The sequence below is a fragment of the Plasmodium berghei genome (assembly GCF_900002375.2).
Source record: "Plasmodium berghei ANKA genome assembly, chromosome: 13".
In the NCBI taxonomy this organism is placed as follows: Eukaryota; Apicomplexa; class Aconoidasida; order Haemosporida; family Plasmodiidae; genus Plasmodium; species Plasmodium berghei.
The window spans coordinates 819,211-844,007 of record NC_036171.2 but is presented as its reverse complement, the minus strand read 5'-3'; the positions used below and the strand labels follow the sequence as shown (position 1 = coordinate 844,007).

Here is a 24,797-nt window from a genome sequence, read left to right as displayed (position 1 = left end):
TGTTTACATTTGAATTTTTATTACGATTATTGTTATTTAAGTCGCATATTCAGCAAATGAAAGTTTCCTTTGTTTAATAAATAAACAAGTATATATTATATATATATATATTTGCATCAACTTTTATGTCTAAATTTTATGCAAAACTACCTCACAACGCCAATATTTGCAAAATCTAATCGAATTTTGCTTATATTATATATGCATAATAGAACTAAAAATATTATATATTTTTCCAGTACGTCCCAACTTTAGCGTTTTGCTTCTTTTGACAAATAAAGAGGCACCCATTTTTATAAAATAAGATGTTATAGGAATGAACAATTCCAATTTTGAAAATTCTTTATCTACATGTATGCCGTATTTTTTAAACAATAATATAAATTTAAACATTGATAAAGATAAAAATAATATAAACATGATAAACAATAACAACGGTAATAATAATTGTCCCTCTTTTATAAACAATGGAAATGAGCAAAATAATTCAAGTTTTAGTCAAATAAATAAAAATGAAGAATCTATTGACATCTTAGTAAATCAAATGGAAAGTTCCTTTAGCATAAGTACAAATATAATAAAGAATGTAAGTAATTTACTTGAAAGTTCAAAAATTGAAGATAAAATAAAAGGTATTAGATTAGTATATGCTTCATTGCATTATAAATATAAAAATAATAATGATTATAAAAAAAATTTATTAAATAGAGGATGTACTATGCTAAATATTCAGGATAAAAATACAAACGAACAAAATGATTCGGAAGCAAATAATAATAATAATAGCAACGACCTTAATAATAACAACAGTAACAATAATACAATGAGTAATCCTTTTTTTCAAAATAATTATAATAATAATGATCATATGAATGATGGAATAAATACTAATAACAATAATAACACGAACAATTGTAATAGTAACGATGGGTTAAATAATTATGGAAATAATACGCCAATAAATTTTAAAGTTTTAAATTCAATGATATTTACTAATTGTAAAAGCATAAATGATGTGGATGAGTATTTTCATTTATTAGATAAATGCTTAACTAGAGAAAATGTGATAGATATAAATTTAAGTGATATATTCGAAATGAATATAATAAATATTATAAAATCTTTGCTTTATAATTATATATTTCATAATGACGAAATAATAGTAGAAGCATTAACATTACTTATTATAATATTTGGATGTTGTGATCAAAATGAAAAAATCAAGCAAGACGTTGTAGATGAATTATATACATGCACAGTTTATATGCTAAAAAATATATGCCATAAATCATGCGAAAAAATATACGCATCATTAATTGTCCAATTAATCATATCCTTATTAAGAACTATTATGATATATGATATATCTAAATTAAAAAATGATTTACTTGATAATATAGGAATTGTGGAAATGTTATTAAAATCTGTTGAAAATGTCCCAAATTTAAATGGAGTTCGAGTTTGTTATACTTTAGTAGTATATGGGTTAAAAATGTTTTATGTTTCAGCATGCCAATTATATGAAAAATCCTTTTTAAGGGAACTTGAAACTATAACTAACTATTTATCAATTTGTATAAAAATGAGTGACGAAAGGATATTATTTTTAACTAGTTCTATATGTATAACTATATGTGAAAATCAAGCAGGTATAGACGTTTTACTTAAAACTGATATATTGCACAATGCTGTAATCCTTTGTGAGTCTTCAAATCCAGATTTAGCATTTGAAGCTTTATCTATTATATCAAAAATTGCATACGCAGCTAATCATCAGCAAATATGTATACTTATATCTTGTAATGTTATAAAAGCTTTGAAAAAAATTTTAAATAATACTAAAATTAAACCTGGAGCTAGAGCAAGGGCGTGTAATGCATTAGGAAACATTGGCTGTGAAACTACATCAGAAGTTGAACTTTTAATAAAAAACGACGTGTTCCCATTATTAGTCGAAATCTTTCAAACTGATAACGACTTTAACACAAAAATTGAAGCTGCTTATGCTGTATGTGCATGCTTGTCAAAAGCTAATCAAAAACAAGTGGGGTATATTATTTCATGTACAGCTACTACAAATCGATTTGGGCAAAATATATGTATGCAACTTATTGCTGATATGTTAGAATTAGTTAGCGAATCAGATCCAATGAATAATGGAAGTGTTAAACTCTGTAAAAGTATATTAAGAGGCTTAGAAAATATTCTAGATAAAGGAGACGATGAAACTAGAGATCTTTCCCTATGGGAAAATCCATATGTCTTTATGTTTAAAGAGGTTCAAGGGGATATTAAACTTTTGCAAATGCAATTCTTTCCGGAATATTATGTAGTAAATAAAACATACGATATATTAGCCAAATATTTTTCCTTAACATCGACCTGGAACAACAGGAAGTAATAACCACGAGGAAAAGGCAAAACATAATTTTGTTTTATTTACCCATATTTTCTCTTTCCATTTTATTACCTCTCTCATTTTTTTATGTATAATTTTTATATTCTTATATATATCATCCCCCTATTTACGCCTCTTTTATAATTTAGTTATTTTAAAATAATGGTTTCTTTTTTTCATTTTTTTTTTTTTCGAATTGTTTATGTATCTTAAATTTTACATATATAAAAAGAACGCTTATAATACTAATGGTAATTCCTATAGCAATGGCTATATATATTTTTTATCAATAGTCATGTGTATAAATATCTTTTCCAATTGGTAATATATTTGTGTTGTTCATCCGGTTTGCTTTACGCTTACAAAGAAGGTACATAAGAGGAAATATGAATAAAGGAGTAATGAAAACGCTAAGATAAGCATACATGCTAATTTTTTCAAAACAATGAATAATGATTTTATATACCTTTATTTCACCTTTCATTAGGCTAGAGATTGCCTGACTCATAAAACAAATACAAAAGGTTAATGTTGATCAACAAAAAGGAGAATAACATGAGAATTATAAAAAGATATAGTTGCTTGAGTAGTCATGGTTATATATTATTCTATTGTAAACCATCGCGTATAGAAGGCACCAAGCATCTACGTACATATAATATAGATATTTCTTTATAAAGCAATTGCATACTTGTCATTTCATTTATTGTTTTTTTTTGTGATAAATCTATTTTTTTCCTATATCCGCATAATTACAAAAAAATTATTTTAAAAAAAGGAATCAATTTATTTCTCATTAAAAAAATTAATTTTTAATTTCGTATATTATTTGATTTCTCCAAAAAAGGCAATTTTTAAATTGAAAAAATGAGTGCCCATTGTTAATTTTTTGCTTTATTAATGCGGAATGTGCTATATTTTCATATTTGTTGCATACCTTATTAATTTGATTAATATATATTTATTTTTTTATACTACATTTATGTTATAAAAATCAACGAATATAAATAATATATCTTAAAGTGTGCATACCATAGAAATGAAGAACATGAATTCGCTTTAAAATAAAATTGTAATTACTTGATGAAAAGTTAAAAAAAAGAAAGAGCAAGAAATACCATTGAATGAGACTAAATGATGGAATAGCATAAACTGAAAAAATAAAGATGTATTTGATTACGAAATAATCAGAGAAAAACAAGTCAAAACAAGCTTTGATTTTTATGATATCATTATTTAGCCTGTAAAAATATGCCTAAAAATTTAAATTTATTCGGAAAATATTTAAGAAGACTTGGAAAAAGTCATAAAAAGGGATTCAAAAAAAAACAAATAATTCATCCTATTCCTGTTAAGGCATATGGTAGAGTACCATCAGCAGCATCACAAACTGGTCTTTACCATGATGAAGATTATAATTATTATACTAAAGTATCATATTCTTTAAAAAAAACAAGAATAAAAATAAAACCTAATGTATTTAAAAAACATATTGTAAGTAACATATTAAATACTATTATACCAAGCGTCCGTATAACAACTAGTGCATTACATGCTATTGATGATGCAGGAGGTTTTGATAACTATATTTTGCGAACCCCCCCAGAAGAACTTCGATCAAATTTCGGAGAAAAATTAAGAAATGTTATGTATTTTTATTTATCCCATCCAAATATAAGGACTTTTACATTACCATGGAAAATATTCATGACGAGGTTTCAACAAAGTGATTATTATTATGCTATATTTCAACATTTAAAAAAAAAAAGATTATATGAATTATATAAAAATAAAGAATCAGGTAAATATTCTCCATATTATTTACCTAATGATAAATCATTACACCCACAAAGACAACAATTTCCAATAAACACAGAAATTACAGGTTTAAATTTATGGCACACCAAAAATAAAATATTAAAAAAAGCTTTTATTGATAAATTAAAAGAAGCTAAATCATTTGATAAAGCATATACAGATCATCATTTTATTGGAAGTTATAGAAAAGGTAGAGGTAGAGGAGGAGGTGGAAAACATGGTAGAACACCGAGAAAAAGATCGAAAACGTATAAGTATTTTGAAATTAGACCATACTAATCATTTGAGTGATATTTACTAAGTATACTATGTGGTTAAGAGATAAATAAAATGAAGTGTAGATAATATAGATCGCCTCATTTACCTACATATATTATCAGTTGTTCTATTTACAATTTCATTATTAGAGATATAACTATTTGCGTATCTGAGGCATAATTAAACGGTACTATACATATTTGCTTTTACTAAGTTGGAATTTTCATTTATTAGGTTAAATTTGATTCCCAAATTATGATATTTACATTTGAACTTTTTGGGGTTTTTATGTATAAGTGGTTATTTCGTTTCTTTAGTAGCAGAGCTACCTAATTGAAATAAAATATTTTTGAAACTTTTAAATACAATTTGTTATTTTTTTCATATTAATAACATAATCAGACTTTCAAAATTAAAAAATAGTCATTAAACCAAATGATATTCATAAATATGTATATATGCACGTACACTAAATATTACGTAAAAATTAAACAATGAAAGATCAAAAATTCATCAAATCATCAGCGTACGAAATAGGGGTCGATAATTCGCTTCTTCCTTTTTTTTGCATCTTCATAGGTGACATTCCTGGCATTATGTCAGAAATAGAGTCATCGTCATCTTCCTCATGTTCATCAAAATAGTTCATTTTCATTTTGTTTTCTGATATGATAGATATGTCATCATTATCTTCAGCATTGTTATTATTTAATGAACTATTTAAAGAATGATCTATTGATTCTTTAGGCAATTCATTTATAGGTATATTTTTACCTTCATTATTATTTATGGTTTTTCCATTTTCTTTTTTCATAATTGATTGTAATTTTGTTAACTTAGTAGTTCTCTTAGGTTTGGGACTGGATTCTATTTCATAAATATGTTTATTAATTTGTTTGTTACTATTTTCATTTGATTTATTTATAATACTTACATTACTATCTTCGTCGTCTTCATTTTGATTTATATAATCATTTATGTGTATACCATATGATGTGTTTTCATTGTCTGATGTATATTTTTCTTCATCATTTTCATTTAATACGATGTTTTTTGTCCCTTGTTTATAAATATTTTCGTCTATTTTTTTATCATTAGCATCATTTTGTTGATTGTTATTTCTGAGCTTAGTCGTTTTCTCGGTTTCTTTGTGTTTTGTATTAGCAGATGCACCCTGTGAACTTTTCCTAGTTTTGATAATATGATCTTGCAGATTTGTGGTAGAATTATTTGGAAGATTTTTTCTTATATTCATATGTATAGTTTCATTAAGATTAATAAAAGAATTTTCATAATTGATATCTTTAAATTCATCATTTAGTTTTTTTTTTTTATGTATAACAAGTAGCATATGCTCAAAAATACTATTTTCAAATTTTATATTTGTATTATTAGATAAATTATAAGACTGGATTAAGCCCAAGATTTGTTTTTTTAAATAATTAATTTGATATTCTGTTAAGTTCAACTTTTGAGCATATGGTAGTATATATTTAATAAAAGTATTTTGATTTTTTAAATTTAAAGCACAATTAACACATGAATGTATAAATTTACATAAAGGCAATTTTTGTTTATCCACAATTTTAACACCTAAACGGCTAGCTATTGATGCACTAAATAATAACAAATCTTTTTCTTCTAATGCATTATTTATATATGCTGTGTATAATCCTATTAATGCACATAATAATACTTCGTAAAATATATTTATATTATATTTTTTTAGCTTGTTATGGAAAGTTAATGCTATGGATGATAGTCCTTTATTTTTAACGTTAAGATGTATTAACAATAAAACACCTAAACAACTATTATAAATATTAATGTTATTTGAATTTAATATAAATTGTGCTATTATTAGAGTCATGTGCATATATTGCATTTCCAATATACTTGTATTATTACTCAATTCGTCTTTATTATATATTTTACACATATCTACAATATATGTGTATGTATTAATAGGAAAAAATACACCTATATCAATTGATAAAAATGAATTAACAAAATTATAATTATCATTATTTATATTTTCTACATTTTTAAATAATTCTGTAACAAAGTTGAAAAGTGCATTATCTTCTTTGTAAACATATCTCGATACGTTTTTATATTTATTAATTTCCTCATTTATGTTTGTATATTTTTCTACAAATTCATATAATCCTTCTTCATTTCCATTTTCAATATTATTCAAAATTGTATCAACATGATTGGTGTAATACATTTCATCATATACCTCAACTCCTTTCTCCGCTTCTTCTTTATTTAATATATTTAATACTAATTCTAACGTTTTATATTTTTTTAAATCATTAGCAGAATATAATAATACATTGTCCAATTGTGCAACATTCATAAGATTTAAAAATGTCCCATATTTCAATACAGTATTATTTGAATATTTTATTAAAAGTATTAATAATAAATTTAGCTCATCTCTTAATGCTATTATATTATCATATATATAATTTGTTTCGATAAATATATTTTTTAATATATTTATTTTTTTTTCATTAAGATTTTTCAATTTTTTAAAATCATTCATATTTACATTTGTCTCTTCTTTCTTTTTTCCATCTTGATCAAAGTTTTTATCTACACCATCATCATCTTTTTTTTCTTCTTCATTTTTTGTTTTATTATTTTTTCCATTATCCATCTCATTTTTATCATGAAAATTGCTATTCCCTATATTTCCATCGCCCTCTTTTTGGTCATTTTTATTGTCATTATTTTCTTCGTTTTTTAAAAAGAAATTGTATAAATAATTAAAAAAGTATCTCTTTTTGCATAAATGGTAAATATAATTTTCATATATAATGTATATTTGATCGATGCAAAGTAAAATTAATCGAGAAGATGGGGTATTAGGAAGAGTATTTTCATCATCATAATAATATATTGAATTTATTTTTGTTTTTATAATATAAAAACATATTTCTATTATCGCATTTGCATGCATACATGCATCAGGGCTATAATACAAGTTGTGTATATTATGCTTATAAGGAAAATTGGCATCTTTATTATTTACACCAACTTTGTCCATTTCTTTTTTATTATAGTCAAAATTTATATCATTTTTTCTACCATTTTTATTACTATTGTTCAGATTATTTTTTTTTGTTTTTTTTTTTGCTAATTTTTTCTTTTTCCCCCTGTTTTCTTTGTTTGAGCCTGTATGTTCGCCATCATAATCTGAATCATTTTCATTATCCTCATTTTCTTTACCCGTTTGTTCCTCACCTTCATCATCATACCCATCGTCGTCTCCTTCGTCCTTTTCTTCGCTTTCGTCATTTTGGTCTTCATCTATTTCTCTTTCTCTTTGGTTAAGATCCGCTTGTAAAAAATATTGGTCATAATATGTCATTTCATTTTCATCAAATATATCACTTAAAAAAACATTGTCCTTAAATATGGCTTGGCATTTTTCATTTACAATAAATTTAAAAAAATCATATTCTATAACATGTTTGATGTCTTTATCAATTTTTTTTTTTATTGCATCATTTTTTTTTTGATGATAATTAGACAAATCATTATTTATATAATTAAAACATATTGTATATATATGTATCAAATTGGTAATATTAATAACAATATCATTTTCAATAGATTCAACAATATGTTTTTCCTTATGTACTAAATTTTCACTAACTATAGCTACCTTATTATTTTTTTTGCTTTGTATATACCCCTCTTCTTCATCACATTCAATTTCGGCATTGTAATTATTTCGGTAATATATAAAGGAGTCAATAAAATTATTAAAATAAGTATAATATAAATCAAATAATAAATCTACTGGCAATGTATTATTATCATTCTTTAAAAAAGGATTTAAAGACAAAAATAACGATATTATATTTATTGTATATTTTGAAGAATAATATGGTAACTTAAAATTTTTTAATAGATAAAACAAATATTCATATGTTTCTTTTAAATATATAAAACTATTATTAAAGAAATAGTTGACATTACTATTTATATCATTTTTAAAATATTCCAAAATTGTTGAGGTAAAATTATATATATTATTTTTCTCTTTGCTTTTATATATATGTTTACATTCATTCAATGCATGCTTTAATATTTTTAATATTAATAATAAATGTTCTTGATTAGTTTGATGCATCTTTATAAGTATTTTACTATTCTTTATTATATTAAATGTGTATATAATCATCCTTTTAATCATATTTATATCATGATTTAATTTTCTATTATGGAAACTATTTTCTTCGAGTTTATTATTACTATTGCTTACGGAATTGAAGTATTTTTTATTTTTATTTTTCTCTAATTCCATTATATCGTTTTGAAGATTTCTATATGATGACTCGCATATGTGAAGAAGGCATTTCTTCAGGTCTTTATCGGTGTTGCTATTACTTGAACTTTCTTCGGAGGGGTCCTCAATATCATTGCTTTTATTATCATTTCCAATCTCTTCAGCTTCACCATTTCTGTCTGTCCTCTTTAGTTGATTATTGCTTTTATCATTGACATTCCGCTTTTTCGTCATCTTAATATAATTCATAAAAGATATATCGCTTTCACACAATAATTCAATTATTATATCGATAGATGATACAGAATCAATTTTATCTCTTATTCCTTTGATAAATTTATTAACAAGTGTATACAACTTCATATTTTCATTATAGTTAGTAAGATAATCAAAATAGTGCACAAAATTTTTAACTGTTGGTATATTTTTATTTAAATATTTTGTTATACATGCTAAATTATGTTTATCTATTTCAGTATTAGTTTCATTTTGTCCAACGTCAAAATAGTTATTTTTTTTTTTTATATTTTCTTTAATTTTACTTTTCAATTGTGATTCATATATTAGGCTTGTTATAATGCTAGATATTTTTTCATTGTTATTAAACCATATCAAGTTGTTCACAATTTTTTTCTCTCTTTTCGAAAGAATACTTGTATTTTGATCTTTACCATTTTCATTGTCTTTTCCATTGCTCATATCACTTTCCTCAGAAGAATCAGACTTATCTTCATTTTTATTGGTGAAATTATTATTTAGTCCTTTTGATTTCTTTTTAAAATTTTGTAACTCTTGTTTGTCAATTTTCATCTTACTCATTTGCAATATCAATTCAAAGGTTTTCATTCGAACATTATGATCATTATCAAAAATTAAATTTAATATTTTTTTTTTACATAAGTGTATTAATTCGACAATTTTAAAATTATTATTTGAATTCATATTATAATAATTACAAAGATAAATTAAAATATTTAAAGAAGCTATTTTTATTTTGCTATCTTTATCATATAATATCCATATCAATAATTTCGTAAATTTGCGATTTGTAAAATAAATTGTTAATATTTCTAAATATTTATAATAATATTCTAATGTTAATACTCTTATATCTACAAAAACATCTCTTATTTTATTTTTATATAAAATATTATATGTACACAATAAAAAATTATTTAACATAGTTAAATTTTGTCTGTCTTCTTTGATATCATTAATTAGTTGGCTTATAATTAAATTACGGTCTAAAATAGCACGATATACATCAGAAGATTCACTTTTATCATTAAAATTTATCAGCTCCTCTATGTCTGCATCGTTTATTACTATTGTATTATTTCGTCTCCTACCATTTTTACCATCCCAATCCATATTTATCAAATTATTTGTAGTTCTCTCCCGTATATATTCAGATAAAAGTTGCTTTCTGGATTGTTTTTCGTGATTATTAATGTAATTAATTTTTTTACATAATCCTAATAACAATGAAAAACTGGCAAGAGAAGAAGTAAATCGGATTTTTCTATATTTACTAACATTTAATGAAAATACCCATATACATATATATAAAATATCGTTTATATGATTTTCTTCAAAATGAAATGCAAAGTCAGAAAAAAATTTGCTAAAAGCTTTGTACGATCTATTATTTTCATTTTTACTTTTTATTAATGCATCATTTTCTAAACTCTCGTTTAGATATTGTTCTAATTTTTCACATTTAAATGTGCAAATTTTTTCAAGACTATTTTCATCTTTAATTATTTCATCTATGTTTGTGACTTTGTTACATGATCTGACTGTGGAAGGTGCAATCAACTCATTAAATCGAGGAGAATATGCTGAACCATTATTATTACTAGGAAGTAATAATGTTCCCCTTATGTTATTATTACCAATATCGGTACCTGAACCATCCTCATATAAATATACTTGCTTGTCTATATAATCTATTATATCCATTGTCCATGTAACACTTTCATTGCCTGAACATTCAGCTAAAAAATTTAAAAAAAATGTTGGTACTTTAATTTTTTCATCACGCTCCTCCCTATTAAATAAGCTATAATATATATCTTCAATGATTTCATGAAAATTTTTAGGATTTTTTTTTATTTTTTCATATAAATTAAAATCTTCGAAATTTTTAATTATATGTTTTTTTTTATTATTTACGCTAATAATCAATTTGTTATTATTATCATTATTGTTGTTATTGTGCTTGGATTTTTTCGACGTTTTGAATTTTTCATTTGTATACTCATCATCACTTTCTTCGCTTGACTTATCACTATTGCTTGATTCGATATAAACGCTTTTCCTCTTTTTTGATGTTATTTCGGCTAGTCTACGATGTATAATACTAGTTGATATTCTTTTATTTTTGTCAAGTCTGCTACTTTTTTTAAAAATGTCAAAATCGTCATCATCCATATCTACATTTAATTTATCAATATAACTTACATTTTTTGAAACATATACTCTAGGTGTGCTATTTATTCCATTTTTTATTTCGTCAGTTCTTTTAGAAGTTTTATTTGCTTGATTCAAAGCATCTTTTGATCTTCTCGAATTTTTTTTCTTTGCCTTTGCAATATTATCAGATGAATTTTCCGTATTCTGCTCATCACTGCTTTTATATAAAACTATTGTTTTATCTTTGTTTTTTGAACTTTCATTACTTTCACTTCTTTTTTTTTTTTTCCCATTTTTTTTACTTCTTTTTTTTTTTTGGGTTCTTTCATCCTCTTCTCTATCTTCTGATAATTTATCAATATCATCCTCGTCGTCTTCACCTTTATCCGATTCATTTACATTATAACTATTTTCATCGGCAGAATAATTTTTATCACTACTATTTGAATGACTATTAGTTTTATTTGAGCTTCTTTTCTGTTTTCTTTCTTTTTTTTTATTTACTAAACTATCTTCGCTTGATTCATCACTTAAGAAGTAATTTATTTTTTTGTTTGGCCCAAAACTTTGGCTTATTCGCGTTGATCTCCTTAAAATTGTCTGATTATCCATTTTTCAAAGAACAAATATGGTCATTAAAATAGCAAAAAAGAAAATCGAACGCGTTAAAATATAAGACCGTATAATTATATAAATATATGTATGGTGTAAATAATGTTACGCGGTGTAATGGCGTGTGTAATAAAATGATTTAATAATATTTATACACAAGTAATGTTTAATGCCTTTGTATATGTATATATACACACATATATCTCAATATAAACAGGAGAATATATATGCATATCTTATTATATGACTCTATATATACACATATATATCTCCTTAAATTAATGTAAATGTGTTTAACATATTGATAAACAAACACGTTAAAAAAAAAAATTTTTATTTTTTGGAAATTATTTTTTTCTTCTTTCATTTAAAATGGTACAAAAACATTTGAATTATCTTAATTCGTTTTTCTTATTCATATTTAATTTATGATTTCTTATAAACATAATATTTATAAAATATTCTTTGTTGATCATACAATGTATACATTATGCATATACATATATATATTTTAGGGGCGTAAAGAATAATTCACCTAAAGGGACGAATTGTACATTATGAAAAAATGAAAATATTATAGAGATACATAAATGTAAAATAAAAAAGTATATAAATATAATAAAATAATAATAAAATAAAACTTTGTTCCAGTTTTGTACACGTGAAAAAAAATTGTGTAAATCTCAAATGGTATAAAACCGTATATGGGGCTTTTACAAATTGAGTAAGCTAAAATTAATATATTTAAGAATAGTAAAATGGTTACATTATTATTGCTCATATAATATTATCAAAATATGCTAATAAAGGTAATAATATAGGTTTATTAAAATGGGAATACAAAAAAGGTATAAATTCATAAAACAATAAGAGAAAATCAAAATTTACAAAGTGGCCTTAATTTAATTAATATCATAAAATAGCATTGCACATTTCTGTTGCCAATGCTTTTAATAAATTATATTTATTCCATCATCATATTTTCCATATCTTACATTTGTTTCGCAATATTTTTCTCGTGAGGTATTTTATTTTTTTGTATTAAAATATATTTAACAAATTACATGAGACACAATTTTATTACATAAAAATAATTTATGCCTTAAAAAAAACATGCATTTATAGTTTTATAATTTCCCACCCATATTTTCAATAGAATATTATTATATGCAACATTTTTTTATCTTTTAATAGTTATTGTGTATATACATCATAAAATGTGTAATTTAAAAATAGGGCTAAAATGCATATCACAATGCACAATATAAATATATGCATAATACATTTATTTTAATTATCTATTAATTATTAAATCTTATAACACTATAAAACTAAATAATTATTACTCTTTAAATGTATTCATATTTTGAAAATTTACAAAAGAATGAAAAAAAATTATAAATTAATGCATACGGTTAAATTCATAATGTGTTAATATAGCAAAAAGGGGGAAATGATGGAAAAAAAGACAGTAATAAAATAAAATATTGTAGAGACTTAATTTTTGCTCGTCTAATGAGTATTTCATTCTATTCTTTTTAATATAAAGGTATTACTGTCGAAGGACTCAATTCATAGTTCATAAAAAAAACATAAATAAAACATTTTAATAAAAAAAAATAAAAAGGATACTATTAAAATAGGAGTAGTCCTAACTTATTCATTAATGTGGAAAAAGTACTATAAAGGGTGATAAATTAAATTATATGTGTGTATAGGCACGCTATTATTAACGTATGCAAATATAATAGTTCCCTTTATGTAATGTTTAATGCTTTTATTTTTATAGTAAAATAAGCATCAAGAAAAGTAATAATTTTCCTTTCATTTAAATATGAAGGGAGGAGGAGGGAAATTAACAAAATAAACAGACACACAAATAATCGTACACATAAATATTTTCATCTCTATATAATTGCTGTTTGAAAAAGTTATTTAATAAATAATATGATAAAATATTTCAGTTTGAGAATTTATCGTTGTTTGTATTTTTATTTGTGTTTTAGTTTCTTTGAATATTTTTTCATTATTACTTGTTAGCTATCTCATCAATTTTATTGTTCTTTCACCTTTCCTTGTAATTAATATGGAACAAAAAAAAAATAGTGAATCGCCTTCATTTAGTGAAAGGATGAGTTTCAATAATAAATCATTTTTAGATTTAAGTACCTATAGTAAAGCTAATTATAATAAACAAAATTCAATAAACAATACAAGTGAGATATGCGAATATTTTACTTGTATAACCAACAACCAAAAAGATATAAGCAAAAAATATGACCAATTATTTTCATTGATTAAAAAGTTTGGGAAAGAAATTAAGTATTTGCTCGACAAAAATGATGAATATAATAATATTCTAATAGATACAAAAGAATATATAAACAAAATAAAAACTAAATTAAGTGATTCTTCTTGCAATGAATTCGAAAATATTGGTAAGACGCCAAAGGAAATTAAAAAATAAATGAACTACCCAAAAGTAGTGTGTGTGCAAAATAATGAGAATGTAACTAGTAAAATAAAATAATGCATAGGCAACATTATAGGCATATATAGAAGCACAATCACACATTTTAGTGGTCACATGCAGTATTTAGATAAATATTTTTTATTAGTTAACATAAAAAAAATTGTCATCGTATTTTGATAAACAGGTATTTTTAATTTATATCGAGACATATAAATCAAAACATATCCAACTATCCAATTAAACATCACATATATATGCATATATTCATAGCTACACAAAACCTTTCCCTTTTTCAGAAAGAAAATTATTTGAAGATAGGAATAATGTTGATGTTATAGGGCAAATTATAGTGTACCTCTTCGAAGAATTGCAATATTACAATAAGAATTCTTTTGAATGCAATCAAAAAATTAATGATATAAGAAAAAGCATAGGAAGTAAAGATGAATGTACAAAACTGGAAAGGCAATTAACTTTAAAAAATGATGAATTAAAAAAGGAAATAATAGATAATATGAATTCTTTGAAGGAAAATCATGATTTGAAATTAAAACTTAACGATGAACGAAATATGTTTAAAAAAGACTTAGAGTATATGAATTTAAAAATTCTGTATATTATTTTAAAACTTTTAGTTCGCGACAAAATATATCATAGAAAAAAAAACATTTTTTTTATATGGTTAAATATAATAAGACGAAGAAGAGAAGCAAAAATTAAAATAATAAAATTTTTTTGTAAAAACCAAAATCAATTATTATCATGTTCTTTTAACAAATTAAAGACACAATATTTTGAGAAATATATAATAGATAAAATTAGTTCCATGATGCTAAATGGCTATCGAAATAATGGTACTAATTCTAATAGCAGCTATCACAACAGTAATATAAATCAGAACATTAATAGTGGCATAAATGGTGCCAATATTTATAGCAATAATAAAATTGATAGTAAAGCTCGATATTATGCTGATAAAAATACTTCAAAAGATAGAAAAAGTAGTGTCTTTTCCAACTTGAATATTCATAATAAAATGAAAAGCAACAATATATCATTAATTAGCAATGATAATGATTATGATAATATGGAAAAAAAAAGTGAATCATCATTTTATCATGATAAAAAAAATAGCCAAGCAACTCGAAAAAGTGATTTAGTAAATTTGTATGATACCTCAGATGGTAGTAGGATAAATTCGAATGACAGACGAAAAAAAAAGGATACAATAGAATTATATAATGATGATAATGAAAATAATAATTATGAAAAATCGATATCCTTATTTGATAATTACACTAAGCAATCAAATTATAACATTGAAAAATTGTATGAGAATTTTCAAAATGAAATCAATGAAAAAGCTGATCAAAAAAATGTAGATATGTTAAATCAAACGATAAAAAAATTGAATCATAAAATTAATGATATATTAGCTGCGCTAGATAAGCAAAAAAAAATAAACGAATGTTTAGGTAAAAATATAACAGAAAATGAAAATTCTTATTCAAATTATAAAAGCACAACAAATTATAAATTATCACATGCGAATCTAAAAAGTTTAAATATTGATAATAACGAGTCATCAAATTTGCTGTCAGAAAAAACGTTAAGTGAGTATTTAACAAATAAAAATATCACTTCAAGAAATGAAAGCATAAATAATGATAATATGAAAAATACAACCAATAATAAAAAAAAACAAAATTTTGATAATGATTATGATATTAATAATCACAATAATAACCGAAAAAACAAAATAGAAAATATGTCTCATAAAACCACGTATGATAATATTGATAAGTGGAATAATAATAATAATAAAAAATATTCCAAAAACAATTCTATGGATATATCAATTAATAATAGTAACTTGTTGTACCCAAAGGAATACAAATCTAACAATCGTCGAACTTCACGAATAAAAAATAACCACAATATTAGTAACGATAATATTTCTGAAAATAAGCATACCCATAATAATAACCGAACTACTAGCTATACTAACAAAAATGATCAAAAAATATCTTTTATAGAAAATAGCAATGATAGTGCTAATACATCGTCAGACATCAAACTAATTTTAAGGACTGGCGGAGGGTTTCGAAAATTAAGTGAACATGATCAAAAACATTATATTGAAAAATTAAATTATTTGAATGATAACAATTTATTAGGTTATGAAACAAATTTAAACATTAAAATAAAAGGACACCCATTTATGCGCAATGCAAATAATAACAATAATAATCATCAAGACAGCAAAAAGGAAAAAAGACATAGATCTCTCTCGAAGTTTTATAATATGCATTAAAAATATACTAAATTTTATACAATTCAGAAGGAAATCTCTTATTCTGTTCAATTTTCCCAAATGTAAAATTGGATACCAAAAAGAAATTGTCATACAACAACGTATGAACGTTTTTGGTTATAATTCGTTTTTATTGGCTAATAATTGCAATTTTTAAATAACATACCCGCTCATTTATTATCATATTCATTTAATTTTTTTTTCTTTTTTCATCATTATCTTATAATTTATTTCATAAATTTTTCATATTTCATGCATATTACACGTGTGATGTTCATGTTGTAATAACTTCATTCTTATATATTAGCGTTTTTAATTTTTTTTTTTGCATTTACAGTTGTATTATATGATTATATAAACATATGAATTTATGCATGCACATATACACGTATTTATAATTTATTGCTATTTATGATTATTCATTTTAATGCAATTGGTTCTATGGTATATTTTCCACATAAATTTATAAAATAACACAAATAAAATAATTCAATCAATGAAATATAAGAATGATATAAAAAAATTAAACAAAAAAAAGTAAAAAAATAAAGGTGCATATTTAAACATAAAAATTATTTATAATAAAAATATCAACAATAATTCTTTTTATTTTGGGACAAAGGAAAAGACGTTATACAACATTTCAAATGAAATGTTTTTATCGTAAATATAGTAAAAATTAAAAAAAACGTGTTTTTTATATTTTAAAAAATACGCAATTATATTAATGATAATATATACTGGTAAAGAATAAATTAAAGTGACAATTGTAATTATACATATATATCACAGCATGGTTGCTTTTGCATCACACAGAAAGTTTTATTTAGTATATAAAATAGTATAAACATTTGGGCCCTTTGTAATGCTAATGTATAAATATGTACAAAAGTTTTGAAGATAATAAAGAATAAATTTTGTAGTTATAAAAGCCAAACAAAAACATATTATTTGTTTTTTGTTTATCTTTTTAATTACAGCATGCCGTGTTTATTCAGTATATATATATCCTTAGTATTCTTATAAAATATATGCATATATCACATCTTTTAAATTAAATATATATATACAATAAAAAAATGAAAATTGGAGAAAAAAATAGAAAATATGAAGATGGGAAACTTTATGTCATCTACGACAATATTTATGACACATATTTAAAGGAAAATCGAAAGAATTATTTTACAAGAATATTGAGATTTCCAAACCCATCTATATTAATAATAAAAGCATTGTGTGAACTTTATAATATAACAGACAAAGTAGAATATGTTTCTTATGATTCGAATTTTGAAGTAATAAAAACGCATAGTTATTTTAATGGGAAAAAAAAAAGTGTTTATGAAACTTTGCATATTATATATTCAATGAGTAAGGAAACGAAATCAGGCATATTAAAAAATAATTCCAAAGATAATGATGCGTCCCAAAATTTGGATGAAAACAAAAATAAAAGTGGAAAATATCCAGAAAATGATATGAACTTGAGAGTATATTACATTTTAAACGAATTTAATGAAGTGTATGAATATTTTTTATTTCTTTGTAAACAAATTTATGATAATTATACTTATAATTTTTTTATAAATAGTAATTACAATATAATAAAAGGATATTTAAAATTACTGTATATAAAAAGTTATGTATCTAAAAAATTTAATAATATTTCCTTTGAAACAATTTTAAATAAATTTATTAAATTGTTAAAATTGTTTAATAAGTTAGAACAAAATTGTACGCAAATAGACTGCGTTGTTTTTTATGTATACTTTTATGCATTTTTAAATATCCCGATCCATCTATATCCTTGGAATTGTGATAATAATTTAAATGATACGTTATACAGAAAAATATTAAATAATGGAAATATTAATACAATAATTGATAAAGTTAAAAGTAATAAGCAAATATTTTTTTCCCATATTTTAATCGGCACAAATGATGTAGAAAAAAATTATTATGAAACCTATGATTTTAATACGGCTATATTTCTTAGTAATCAAAAGCAATTTGGTACACTAAATGAATTTGTGAAAGACGAGGAGAATAAAAAGAAAAATGAAGAAGAAAAAGAAGAGAAAAAAAAGAAAAAAAAAACAGCTAAATTAAATACGGATAATAAAAAGTCCATTGATAAAGCACACAAAGATATTTCTTTTTATGAGAATACAGAGGACTATATTATTATAAACGAATATAACACATTCAAATATATAGGTTATAACACATTGAAACAATTTTATTTATCACATTTTTATTATTTAACAATTTTAAAAAAATGTTTTTTTATTAATGTTAAAATGAAAACTATTTACAATTTTTTTAGTAATATAGCTATTCGAATAATTGATATAGACAAAATTTTCGAAAAAATATTAAATTAAAAATCTACATAAAAAAGAAAAAAATAACAATTATACAATAAAAATGAATATATGAATAAAGTAAAAAAATTATGATTGTAAAACGAATTTTAATATAGTTATATATTTTTAATAAACCCTGGACCTTTACACCCGACTATATTTTTCGTTCATCTTTGGATTATTCGTTCATTTGCTTGTTTTATTTTGTTTGTTTTTTTTACTTTTTTATTTCCTAAATGATTTTTTTGTATTTCTATATAACACTCGGATTGACAAATCACTCAGTCGCGTTATTTTTTTTTGTCGATAAATTTCTTGTATATGCTAAAAATAGCTCACGACATCTTTTATGTAATCCCTTTTTTGGTTTTCGCTCAATGAATCAAAATATTTGATATTAATAGACCTTACATTATATCCATATAATTTTAAATGGTTAAATATAATTTTTGAATCACCTAACTGCATATTAATATAATTTCTAGTAGTATCCTGAGTTAATATAATAACCTGTTTTTTATTTTTTATTAAAATGTCTAATATATATGGTCCATAAATATCGACAAAAACATCGTGTTGTATATTAAGTTGGTTTAAAATATTCGAGATATATAATACAATTTTATAAAATGAAAATATTTTTTCTTTTCTTTTTAAAAAAAATATTTTTAAAGATTCAAGAACACATAATTTTGGTAAATCATAATCCATCCATTTAAATTGTATCATGTGTGATAACCATAATAAACATATTTGTTGTTTTCGTTTTTCCCAAAAAGTTGTTTTTCCTATTTTTCTCCATAAAAAAGAAAATAAATATGTATTAGCATTAATCAAATTTGATAAAACTAATGAATAAGATATATTTATAGACGTTTCTTCATCTATTTCGTCTATGTAATCTTCTAAATATTTTAATGAACTTATAATACAATTATCAATATTTTCATGAGAAAAATCAAAAAAAGATAATGCCTCGATTAAGATTGAAATATCTTTTAAAGACAATATGCATTCTTTTCTATTTATATATAAATAATCAAAATATTCTCTAAATAATTTTGCACTTAAAATTATACTATTTTTAAAACATAAATTCATTTTTTTAAAAGATTTCATGATTATAAATACATCTTCATAAGAAAATTTATCAAAATTATTTTCCAATATTTTGGATATATGGAAAAATAATCTATCATGTTCTAACGAAAATACTTTATGTTTTGAAAATGCATCTGCTATCAAACTTAAATTTGATGGACTTAAATATTGTGTATAATAATACACAATTTTTTCACATTTTATAAAAAAATCGGGATTATAAGCATAGATGCTTTTGCATATCTCTATGCTTTTTAGGAATAATTCAGGGTTAAGAAAAATTGGGCAGCAAAACCATCCATTATCATTATTATTCTTATCAATATTTTTGATAGGAGTAATTGTATTGATATAATTTTCGTTTTTTTTAATTTCATCCTCATTTTTCCCTTCAATCATTAGCCCATTTAGTTTATTTATCTGCTTTTGTGAAAAATTAACCTTGCTCTTAGTCTCATAATCATTTATAATTTCCTTTTTATCTATATTTTCTTCAACCTCACAAGGCTCGATATAAGAATTTTTTGAAGAGTAAAAAGTATTATTAAAATTAGGAATTTCAGTAAGACAATTCCTCAGATTAAACGTTTTCAATACTTCATCCATATTTATCGGATAATTTATGTCATAGGTATAATTCATAAAAGTATATTTGTTTATTTTGCCATAGTGTTGTTCTTGTAAAAATTTATGATTTACATAAATAAAATTATTTAATAAAATACTATTTATTAATTTATTATATATGTCTAGATTATAGTATCCAGCCCATATATATGCATCAAAACATTTTAATAATAGATGAATAACTAAATTAATATGTGATATATTTTTTTGATTATTTTCAAATTGCTCCTTAATATATATATCAAATTTTTTTAAAGGATTATTAAAACAATTAAATAAAAGAAAATGCTTATAATTCAACTCTTTTAAAGATATTAAAATATGGCAAATTGATATAACATCAAAATGCTTTCTATTTTTATATATATCGTCAATTAATAAATTAAATCTTTCATCAAGTACAATTATCTCTTCTATATTTCTTTTTTTTTCAAACTTATTTTCACTTTTTACTAATTCTTTATTATTTAATGTTTCAAATATGCTCTTGTATTTTTCTAGCGCATTTCTCTCGATTATATCAATTCCTGTTTCATCGTTTAAGAGGGATATAGTACTTTCATTGTCTATTTGGTTGTTCGTATTAATATTATTTTCTTCATTATATATGTCATTTGTTTGGCTATTCTCAAAAACGCCACCTTTATTACTATCAAGGTGTATAGTGCCATTGGCTTTATTATTGTCCTTGGTGTCGACATATTCAGAATATTTAATAGATGACATACTCAATTCCTCTTTCATTTTTTTTTTTTTCTTATCTTCAATCACAAATCCAGATAGCATACGTATAGCAGTTATTAAATTTTGTAAAAATAATGCTCCCCTATGTGTTACAAGAATAGATAATATGTCTTCATAAGTTTGACATTTTAGTATCATTTTATCCATTTGAAAGCAAATATCATTTATATATATTGTCGAATTAGTTTCATCTAAAATATTTTCTAACGAATTTATTTCACCTAATTCCTTATTTATGTGATAATCTTTATTCTTAAAATGCCTATGTTCATTATTGCAATTATGGACATTACTCATATGATCATTTGCTATCCCCAAATTACTATAGCACATAAAATGTGGAATATTTATTTTCCCTCTTTTTCCAATTTGATACCTACCATTTTCTTTACAATGTATATTTTTATTTGCTGGAATTACGTTATAAATAAAATCAACATTGTCATTGTTCTTTCTTATTAGGGAAAAAAAAAAAAACTTTTGCCTATATAACAAATTTTTTTTTTTAATCCTATATTCAAAAAATTGTAAAAGCAAATTCTTATTCATTTAAAAACCTATTTTGAAGATTAAGATTTTAATACATAATTATGGTAGCCTGTGTTTTATGCTTCTATAGAACATGTATTATATATGTATAATTAATTGAAATTTTGTATTTTTTTCCTCTACATTATTCCCAGTGTTGGAAATTCATCCAGTATATATAAGAATACATATACAAAGAGAATTATATACATATAATATATAACTATAGAATTATCTACTAAAGTTAAAGAAATTTCCCATATTCGTTGTTTATAAATAGTACGAGGCTTTATTTAATGGATCTATAAAAGAACATCGTTTTCCAGAAAAGTGATAAAAATGGAAATTTTATAGTGGCTACAAATTTATTAATACATTTTTATATTGAATTATTCCATTCATAAAAATTTTGTATATCAAATTGATGAGCATACAGAGAATCACAATATTCCATATCATTTAATAAAATTTAATATCGCACAAACCAGTGCATATATATATATATATATATATATATATATACATGTATGTATGTGGTGAAATCTGCATGCTTAAATTATTTTTTATGCTACTATTATTTTTCATTTTTTATGCTGCTATTATTTTTCATTTTTTATGAGCGAATATAATTTGTTTTACTTTATTCAAAAACTACTTATTTCACCTTTCGAAAGCAACAATGCACTTAAGTCAATGTAGAGTTTGCTTATAGATGTTATAAACTTGCATATTATTTTTACAATTATAAAACAATTCTTCTAAATACGAAGGAAAATGGAAAAGTTATATTTATTCAAATTAAGATAGTATTGTTTTTTATTATTATGAAAATTGTTAAAGAACTCTCTAAAAACGGGAAAATACCATGGCGAAGATTCATCAGCTCCCAGTCTTTACAAAATTACAACAGTTTAAAAAATGTTGATGAGGATAATTATAATATTTTGTCAACATATAAAAATAAAAGTTATTTAAATTTATCGGTATGCAACAATATCATACCTAAATATGTGCACGATTGTTTAGTAAATAATTTGAATAAAAATGCTACTCTTAATTTGGAACATTTAAAAATAATTGAAGATAGAGCTTTAGCGGCATTTAATTTGGAGAATAAATATTGGGGATGTGTATTTAATACTTCTACCCATACAGAATATACTAATTTAATGGATGAATATTTTCTTTTAAAGCTTTTTAAAAATTTTGTAAATTATCAAAGCAAAATAATGATTATAATATTCACACTTTTGGGCAAAGAGCCTCAAGAGAAAAATAATAAAGAGGAAAGTCGAATGGATAAAAATATCCTTGATGAATTTTATAATATTTTATATATAAAAAATAATGATAAAATTAATTATATGGAAATAAAAAATCAATGCGAGCAATTTAACCCAGACTTAATTTACATAGACGAAACAAATAATCCATATAATTTCAATTACGAATTTATTACAACTTTGAGAAATATAAAGAGCAAAATAAATAATAAAGTTTATAATGAAAAAGCAGGTGTAGAAGATAAAAGCAATACACTAGTAATAACAAACATAAGTAATAAAGCCAGTTTCATCATTGGAAATTTTATTTCATCCCCCTTTTCACAAGCAGATATCGTTTTTTCTTATTTGAATGAAAATATTCGTGCAAATAATTGTTACATAATTTTTTATAGAAAAGGATTTAAAAATATTAGTACACAAGGTAAATTAATTTATTATGAATACGAAGATAATTTAAAAAAAACATATTTTCAAAATAATATAAATAACATAATTTGTTCATTATCAACATCATTTAAATGCATACAAAATTGTGAATTTAAAGAATATATATACCAAATAAATAAAAATATTAATATCTTATTTTTATATTTAAATAAAAAATATTTCAATATACATTTTGATCCAAATAATAATTTTTTAAATATTGCATGCTCTAATTCGCTTTTTAATATTCAAGAGTATCATATGTTTTGCAAAAAACTAAATATACTTTTTGATATTATAAACATAAATAAAAGCACATATGTACAAAATTCTTTTAATATAGGAACAAATTATTTAACAGCTTTAGGAATGGAAGAACATGATATGAAATATGTGTCTGAATTTATAAATCAATCGATTTTATTATATTTACATATGAAACAAAAATCCACAAATTCAAACTTAACATTTTTAGAATATTTAGAGAGTAGTTTTATATCATCTGACATTTTGGCGCTTTCTAATGATATACATTCTTTCGTTTCTATGTTTCCATCCCCATCATAATATTACACAAATTAATATTATGTTTATTCCCGCCAAGTTTAACGCAAATGCATATGTAATATACATACATCGTTTCTTATCTAAACATATGTGTGTATTATTATGTATAGATCACCAATAGACTGTGTCAATAGATGATTTCAGCGATGTAAAACTAACTAATCTCTCATATACATGCAATAAATCTAATACTATATTTATTTTTTTTGTTATTTTTTATATTTCATAATTTTGTTTATTTTGGCAGTCTTGTTTACTTCATTATTTTTTAATTGGGTCATACGAAAGATTACTTTTTCAATGTATCTTTCACTTTTTAATAGCAAAGCAATGCAACAATAGCAATGGCAATAATAAACTAAGAATTAAAATATAATTTTAATTAAACCGAAAAACATTATAGAGATACCCAAAGCTTAGCTTAATCATAAGAAAAAAATATATTAAAAAGGTACTATTTCATTCACCAAAATATATTAATTAATTATAAAAAAACATAAGATAAAATGTAGAGTATATATGTATACAGTGTCGTTTTCTTGGAAGTATACATGAATTAAA

At 22.9% G+C, this 24,797-nt stretch overlaps 7 protein-coding genes across 7 annotated transcripts; 5 read left to right on the top strand and 2 right to left on the bottom strand.

Annotated features, from left to right (window-relative positions):
* Positions 1 to 316: 316 nt before the first annotated feature.
* PBANKA_1320400 (conserved Plasmodium protein, unknown function) lies at positions 317 to 2,401 on the top strand (the record flags this gene model as incomplete). The annotated part of the gene is made up of 1 exon (XM_034566794.1): positions 317 to 2,401. The coding sequence occupies one exon, from the start codon at positions 317 to 319 to the stop codon at positions 2,399 to 2,401; it is 2,085 nt and encodes a 694-aa protein (XP_034423356.1).
* Positions 2,402 to 3,649: 1,248 nt separating this feature from the next.
* PBANKA_1320300 (mitochondrial ribosomal protein L28 precursor, putative) lies at positions 3,650 to 4,495 on the top strand (the record flags this gene model as incomplete). Its single annotated transcript, XM_034566793.1, has 1 exon — positions 3,650 to 4,495. One exon carries the CDS (start codon positions 3,650 to 3,652, stop codon positions 4,493 to 4,495), a length of 846 nt encoding a protein of 281 aa, XP_034423355.1.
* Positions 4,496 to 4,976: 481 nt separating this feature from the next.
* On the bottom strand, positions 4,977 to 11,804 carry PBANKA_1320200 (conserved Plasmodium protein, unknown function; the record flags this gene model as incomplete). Its single annotated transcript, XM_034566792.1, has 1 exon — positions 4,977 to 11,804. One exon carries the CDS (start codon positions 11,802 to 11,804, stop codon positions 4,977 to 4,979), a length of 6,828 nt encoding a protein of 2,275 aa, XP_034423354.1.
* A 2,086-nt stretch (positions 11,805 to 13,890) lies between these two features.
* On the top strand, positions 13,891 to 16,591 carry PBANKA_1320100 (conserved Plasmodium protein, unknown function; the record flags this gene model as incomplete). Its single annotated transcript, XM_034566791.1, has 2 exons — positions 13,891 to 14,242; positions 14,574 to 16,591. 2 exons carry the CDS (start codon positions 13,891 to 13,893, stop codon positions 16,589 to 16,591), a joined length of 2,370 nt encoding a protein of 789 aa, XP_034423353.1.
* Positions 16,592 to 17,670: 1,079 nt separating this feature from the next.
* Positions 17,671 to 18,975, top strand: PBANKA_1320000 (conserved Plasmodium protein, unknown function; the record flags this gene model as incomplete). Its single annotated transcript, XM_034566790.1, has 1 exon — positions 17,671 to 18,975. The coding sequence occupies one exon, from the start codon at positions 17,671 to 17,673 to the stop codon at positions 18,973 to 18,975; it is 1,305 nt and encodes a 434-aa protein (XP_034423352.1).
* A 306-nt stretch (positions 18,976 to 19,281) lies between these two features.
* Positions 19,282 to 21,978, bottom strand: PBANKA_1319900 (conserved Plasmodium protein, unknown function; the record flags this gene model as incomplete). The annotated part of the gene is made up of 1 exon (XM_034566789.1): positions 19,282 to 21,978. The coding sequence occupies one exon, from the start codon at positions 21,976 to 21,978 to the stop codon at positions 19,282 to 19,284; it is 2,697 nt and encodes an 898-aa protein (XP_034423351.1).
* An 803-nt stretch (positions 21,979 to 22,781) lies between these two features.
* PBANKA_1319800 (serine hydroxymethyltransferase, putative) lies at positions 22,782 to 24,236 on the top strand (the record flags this gene model as incomplete). Its single annotated transcript, XM_034566788.1, has 1 exon — positions 22,782 to 24,236. One exon carries the CDS (start codon positions 22,782 to 22,784, stop codon positions 24,234 to 24,236), a length of 1,455 nt encoding a protein of 484 aa, XP_034423350.1.
* Positions 24,237 to 24,797: the final 561 nt, after the last annotated feature.